This window comes from Melampsora larici-populina (assembly GCF_000204055.1).
Source record: "Melampsora larici-populina 98AG31 unplaced genomic scaffold MELLAscaffold_28, whole genome shotgun sequence".
Lineage (NCBI taxonomy): Eukaryota > Fungi > Basidiomycota > Pucciniomycetes > Pucciniales > Melampsoraceae > Melampsora > Melampsora laricis-populina.
In genome coordinates, this window is record NW_006768792.1 from 371,375 (window position 1) to 378,186 (window position 6,812).

Here is a 6,812-nt window from a genome sequence, read left to right on the forward strand (position 1 = left end):
AGGAAAAATAAGAAACAACTGCGAGAAGTAACAAGTGTACAGAAAACATAGAGCGGCCATGTCCCCTTGTCTCTATCATCAGGTTAGGGCTTAGGCCCTGGGCTCAGCCTTGACCTAGCCTGGAAAATGTTTGGGCACACTTGGCTGGGCAGGGCCAGGGCCAAATCCTAGCCCTACTCCGATATTAAACAAGCACACTTGCTCGGAAAACAGTTTGAATTACACTTAAATTTGGACTGTGAATTTTCTGAAGTTGAGGCCCCCCATTTGTCTGTATTTTTCTTGAAAGGATAGTCCAGGGGAAGGCTGAAGCATTTTCTGGTTCAAAAGCATTACATCTCTTTGATGATACACCTGGTATAGCAGGTACAAAGTCCATCATTTTCTTGTTCTTTCCTTCTTGGTTGTATGCTTAATTGTGAACAATTCATGTTATTAAGAATACCTCCTAAGCTCTCAAACTAGTTCAAAAAATGGCAGGCCCAAACAGGGGCTGCTCGACCCGGTACCGTTCTTGAGTACCCCAGGGCCCATGCCGGATCCACACCGGCCCGGTGACTGACCGTGAAGTCTGGGGCCGGAACACATTTTCTCCCTACGGTACCGCACCACCAACCTCAAATCCCCAGGTCCAGGGACTTGCAAAGATTTTCAGCCTCACACAATAATTTATCACAACGTCCTCCAACATACGATGCTCTTGCAAAATGTCACCCAGACATACCGAGCGACCCAGCAAGTCTCTCGATTGATCGCTCCTCGCTTTCATCCACTCACTAGAACGCTTCCGAGTGCAAATATTAATCGATGTTATCTTTCGACTCAGCCCACACCTCCCGCTACGACAGCTTCCACCTCTAGCTCTGTTCAACCTATTGAGCAGAAAACGAAAACAAGTCAAGTGGCTTCAGAAGAATGCGAAATTAAACCGAAAACTACTCATTATCGAGTCACTTTATTTCGATCTGCAATCGGTCTACCCAAGCCGAAACGAGATACCCTGGCTTCGCTAGGACTCAAGAAAAGAATGAATACAGTCTATCATCGACATTCACCTGATGCTGCCGGTTTAATTCTCAATGTTAAAGAACTTCTCAAAGTCGAAAATGTCACAGAAGAGGAAATGAAGATGGCTGTGAATAGTAGTCGACGATTGGTGGGAGATGATCGGGGTTATCGTCGGCTTTATAACGTTCGCGATCTATGAGGATCTCATGAAGCACAGTTCCCCTTGATATCACTTATATTACATGGGTCCTTGTATGTCGTGCGGAAAGAGGTTTGTCTCATAGTCTTCCCCACCTCCGCCAAGTGTGCGCTGCGCTGACTTTGTTTTCGATCATAGTTCGTTGACTAGATTCTTATTACATTCACCACAATTTTTATACCTCCGATCACATTTTTAATTATACCGATACGCTGGGCCGTTAAAGACTTGTCTGTCGTATGCCCGATGTTTTGCCTTTGATATCACAAAATTTCTCATGTGAACTTGGCCTCCGAGCCTTCTGCAACTCAAGTTTTGTAGACTTTTCTTTCTGCATTGTATTCAATTTGTTGAAAGAACGACAATGTCAAAATGGTTCTGAGTCTAAGCTCACCCAATTGCTCAATGAGTTATTGTATGCTTGTCGACGTCTAGCACGCCTTTTCTCCATGAGAACTCTTCACGGCCACTGTAATCAGCTGTAATCCAGTTGTGTAAATCTTACACAAACAATCCATCTTACTCAAAGAAACGAATCTACTCTTGACCCCCAAGCCCACATTACGTCATCACACCATTTCTATTCGCCAGATTTCAAACTATACAAGAACTCCTTTCAGTCAACCAGGGGAGAACGACACACTCTAAGACTTCTCCCTAGCTTTGTCTAGCCCTTTTCTCATTCGATATGAATGATCTTTCGTCTCGTATCCAATGGGACCGAATCGAGCCTGCCTTCAATTCTGACTATGCCGCCTTTCCAAGCCGGCGGAGCGTCGTCTTCGGTTTGTGTCCTCGTTTCTATCAGCTTTGCTTGGTCACACATGAGATCGATCACCATGGCCTGTCATTCAGCATTCATTCTATAGCTAGCCCGAGGCTTTGCATCTAACTGTCTTGATGATACAGGAACCCTGGGCATGATTGCTTCCCCTAATCCTTTAGCTTCCTCAGCAGGAATTGAAATCTTAAACAAAGGTGGCAATGCAGCAGATGCCGCCGTGGCTACCGCTGCTGTTTTGAATGTCGTCGATCCTTGTAACTGTGGAATAGGAGGGGACGCCTTTTGCTTATTCTTCAACTCGGCCGATCAGAGCCTCAAGGGACTCAATGGGAGTGGGCGAAGTCCAGCAGCTTTGAGTCTAGAGAAGGCTCGCGAGTTGGGCATATCTGGTCGTGAGATTCCTATAAAGAACATCAACTCGTTTGTTTTTACTCAGCTTGAAACTGAAGGCATAGCCCTTACTGACGTCAGACTCGCTACGGTCAATGTAATGTATTCAGTGTTACGGTGCCAGGCTCATGTGCAGCTTGGGTGGACACAATCAAACTATTTGGCTCTGGTCGTGTCTCTTTAGCTGAAGTCTTGCAGCCCGCTATACGTCTAGCCGATGAAGGATTTCCAGTCTCAGAGATTGTGTCTGTGGAATGGCAGCGTTCAGAGTCTCTTTTAAAGGCCGCCAGTCCGAATGGTCATGAGATGCTTCTTGATGGTCAACGGGCACCTCGTACTGGAGAGATCATGACGAACAAAACGTTAGCCGAAACATTCAAAACAGTGGCTCAGCATGGGCGGGACGGATTCTATCGGGGTCGAATCTCGGAAGAAATCGTGAAGTGTGAGTGCATCTGTGCATGTGGCACCCCGCAGGATTACGTTTATTTGATCTTTCATTCTTCTTTCCGACGATAGTGATCAAATCTAAGGGCGGAGTCATGGAATTGTCTGACCTTGACTCGCATACATCCACGCCCGTGGATCCGATCTCATACGCCTACCATGCCGCAAACCAAGGCGGCGTCACGTTGCATGAGCTTCCCCCTAATGGACAGGGACTGACTGCCTTAATGGCTTTGGGTATACTTGAATGCCTTGAAGAGTCGGGAGTGGTGGATATGGGAAAGATGGAACACAACTCAGTAGAGTGGCTACACACTTTGATTGAATGCATGAGACTAGCGTTTGCGGATACCAGGGCTTATGTGGCTGACCCATCCAAGCAAGACGTCCCGGTGAAAGAAATGCTCGATAAAGAATACCTCAGGAGTAGGTCGAAGCTTTTCGATCCCACGAAAGCTAAAGCGAATGTCAGCAGAGGATCTCCCATCAAAACTCAGGAAACAGTTTACTTTACCACAGGTGATAAGGACGGGAATGCTTGCTCTTTCATCATGTCGAATTATGCCGGATTGTAAGCTTGTCTTTTCTCAATTTTTGTACGAGTTCACGAGATAATGTAATGGGAGGCCAGTGGTACTGGTGCTATACCTGCTGGATGTGGTTTCACCTTACAGAATAGAGGATGTAACTTTACTCTTGATCCAAAACATCCTAATTGCTTAGAAGTACGTTCCTCCTATTCCTGTCGAAAGCCTTTTGATTCTCATGCTCTACTAACCAAATGTCGGACATGTACCAAAATCTAGCCGGGAAAACGGCCATACCATACAATTATCCCAGCAATGGTCACCCGTAAGAATGACTTGTTCTTGTCCTTTGGCGTTATGGGAGGTCAGTGACTGGTCATCTAGATCATCATGATGCGCAATTTGATCCGCTCAAATGACTTTGAACGCCATTTCCAGGCTTCATGCAACCCCAAGGCCATCTGCAAGTTTTGATGAATATGTTGCATCGCGGATTCAGTGTTCAATCTGCTCTTGGTCAGCTTTTTGACTAGGTTGATTTTTTGATTTGTAAGAAGATTGGACTGATCGGAATGGATCAATAGATGCACCGCGCTTCTGTATCTCAGCAGCCATGCCCGATGCAACCGATGATCAGGCGGACGCGTGTGATATAAACGGTGAGATATTCTTGGAGGAAGGAATCGATGTCTGTGATCTTATTAAATGCCTTCTTAGAAAGACAATGCTTATTTTACATCCATCCTGCAGCAAAATGTGGCAAAGGCGCTCACTGACATGGGACATCAAGTCAAGATCATCACGGGTCCCAAAAGGGGGATGTTTGGACGAGGTCAGGTAATTCAAAAGGTGGTGGACAAAAATACCGGTAGATTTGTATGGGCTTCTGGTTCAGATCCACGTGCTGATGGACAATCAATTGCACAAATTTGAAATGAACTGGAGATATGGACACCTCCTCATGTGTAAATTGTATTTTTCATGTCATTATCTGGGTATTTTTTGTTGGCTCAAGAATACCGACGATTCTTACGTTGACGGTGATGCCAAGAACCTTAGTACTTGCTTACAAAAATGGCTTCTACAATTGAGAAATTATCAAAGTTTTTTTATGACCCAGCTGGGCAGTCCCAATGATGTGAGTGTCTAAATATGTTTGTGGTATCCACTGAGATACAAGAGTGACTCAAGAAAATTGGAAAGATAGGCAAAGTCACATATTTGCAACAGGTTTCTGAGGGACTGATTGCATTCACTGTGAGTGTGATATTTACAAGAAAATGGTAGTGAAACGAGGCAAGCAAAAGCACAAGTAGGACATTGACGAGACTGGATTGTGCAAGCGCGGTATCCTCGACAAAAAGAACTTTCATCAGAAGCGGTGGTGATTGGCGAGGGTCTGACTCACGACTCAGTGGTCAGAGAGGCTTAGGCTTCAAGTTCCATTTTCGTCAGTTTCTGGGCTGAGTATCCACAGGGTAGATGGTCAAATTTGCATGCAAGCATTGGACACAGTACTTGATACTTTGGCTCGAGGTGTTACTTGAAGATAGTGCGAACGTATATGTCTAATATTAAATGAGATTGCGGTGGAATGCAGCCTCGGAATCCCACTCAGAAGATGTGGACGGGCTCAGCTTGCTGTGCTTTTGGGTTTGGCATTGAACCTTCAGTTGGAGCTTGGACAAAGATGAACGTGAGCGTGTGGGCCGCGGACCGGTAAATGGTCAACAGTTGTTTTTTCGTATGAGGATGACAGTTGAGTCACCCCGAGACCCGAAAGCTGGAATGATTTCACTCTGCTTTGGTTACAATCCCCTCAAGGCTCGGGCTGCTTCAGTCTTATTCCCTTCAAGGCTCAGACTGCTCCAGTCCTCGGTATGCAAAGTTACCCTCTCAAGGTTGCAACACGATCGTCGTGAATACGCATGTATGTACGAGTTGAGTTGGTAAACACGTGGTTGCCCTGTGCCTCTAAATAGGAGCTGGAACACATCCAAAATCTTGAACGCCTCCTCGACTCTCAAACGCAGAAACTCGTACCCCAAATTGCCCCCTGGTTCCTCATTAACACTCAACACTTCCAAGCAACATTCGTTCACTTCAATCTAAAACGAGTACCCAGACCGCTTCATAATTCATTTAATCAGATCATAATGGACAGTGCGTGCGGGTGAGTAATTCGCAAGTTTACCGAGCATATCAAGTAGCTTGCTAATTTGAACTTTTCTAGGCTTGCGAGTGCTGCCTGCTTCACCTGTTGTGAATCGTTAATCTGGCCTTGCGCGACGACCACCAATGGTAAAGCACCACTTCTTCTATTCAATTCTGTTCTATCGTTTGATAGGTTTTCTGACTGGTTCTTTGTTCTGAGTAGGTAGATCTAATTCTACCTGTTGCTGTTTCTCATGCGACTGCTGGCCTCAGATATGCGGCTCGAGTCTTGATACTTCCAAGGACCGATATGCCGCCAATACTCAACAGCTCGCACCTGATACTTCAGCTCGTCCAAACGAGGTTCCCCCCTCGTATCCGGTTAGCCAAGGGATGTCCGTCCCACCTACAACTTGAAGACAACTTCGCATCATAATACGATCTCAAGTTGTGTCTGAGCTTCAACTTCGAGATTTGTGGTTACCATCTTATTTCGGAAACTATTTGTCTATTTCACGGACGTGTGTTATTATGAGATATTTGAAGACTCCAGTGCTCCTTTTAGCTCGAAAACAACACGGTCTAGTTCTGTACTCTTGTATTGCTTTCTTTTGATGACACCTCAACAGACAAGCTTATCCTGCAAACATTGCAAGGATTGAACTCAATATAATGGGATCCGGTTCAGATAGTTTGCACACTGATCGCTTTTTTGATTTTTAATATACCAGACCTCTCTGTTTTTGTTTCTTTATCAGATATCTAAACTTGACGGTTTCATCCCTTTCTTAAGATGCGTTCTGCATATGATGGGCATGCTTTCCCTCAGAATAAACTGTTATCTCCTTTACCTTACCAATATACATCAACGCCAGTCTCTTTTCTTAAGATAATCATTTTTGCAATGGGGCAAGCTTCATCAATCGACTACCTTCAGAGTTGAATTTTTTATTCAACTGAGTGAATACCTTCCTTCTGTAAGACAAAGTCACTTTGGCCTCAAGATCAATGGAACGCTTGAAGTAAATATGTTTTCTCCTCGCGAGTACATGAAAGACATAAGTGTTATCACGACTATCAGAGATTGCAATGACTCGCTGATTTGCATACATCACAAATCTTCAATCCCTCACTCTTGCCAAGCCTTGCTTGTAAATTATCATCATGGATTGTATTATACATGGTCATGATCACCAACCAAAAATCCAAACCACTATTCTTCTATATGTGATGAAAATGTTTATCAAATTCAAGTCCCTGGTTGTGTGTATTGGTTCCTCATTCCTGCAAGTGTGTCAAACAT

At 44.7% G+C, this 6,812-nt stretch overlaps 3 protein-coding genes across 3 annotated transcripts; all 3 read left to right on the top strand.

Annotated features, from left to right (window-relative positions):
• Positions 1-659: 659 nt before the first annotated feature.
• On the top strand, positions 660-1,574 carry MELLADRAFT_72318 (uncharacterized protein; the record flags this gene model as incomplete). Its single annotated transcript, XM_007411962.1, has 2 exons — positions 660-1,279; positions 1,346-1,574. One exon carries the CDS (start codon positions 695-697, stop codon positions 1,205-1,207), a length of 513 nt encoding a protein of 170 aa, XP_007412024.1.
• Positions 1,575-1,827: 253 nt separating this feature from the next.
• Positions 1,828-4,487, top strand: MELLADRAFT_44118 (uncharacterized protein; the record flags this gene model as incomplete). The annotated part of the gene is made up of 9 exons (XM_007411963.1): positions 1,828-1,992; positions 2,117-2,411; positions 2,492-2,826; positions 2,901-3,399; positions 3,460-3,553; positions 3,635-3,719; positions 3,794-3,871; positions 3,940-4,043; positions 4,106-4,487. The coding sequence occupies 9 exons, from the start codon at positions 1,896-1,898 to the stop codon at positions 4,286-4,288; spliced, it is 1,770 nt and encodes a 589-aa protein (XP_007412025.1).
• Positions 4,488-5,624: 1,137 nt separating this feature from the next.
• Positions 5,625-6,197, top strand: MELLADRAFT_72321 (uncharacterized protein; the record flags this gene model as incomplete). Its single annotated transcript, XM_007411964.1, has 2 exons — positions 5,625-5,656; positions 5,733-6,197. The coding sequence occupies 2 exons, from the start codon at positions 5,654-5,656 to the stop codon at positions 5,943-5,945; spliced, it is 216 nt and encodes a 71-aa protein (XP_007412026.1).
• Between the last annotated feature and the right edge of the window lie 615 nt (positions 6,198-6,812).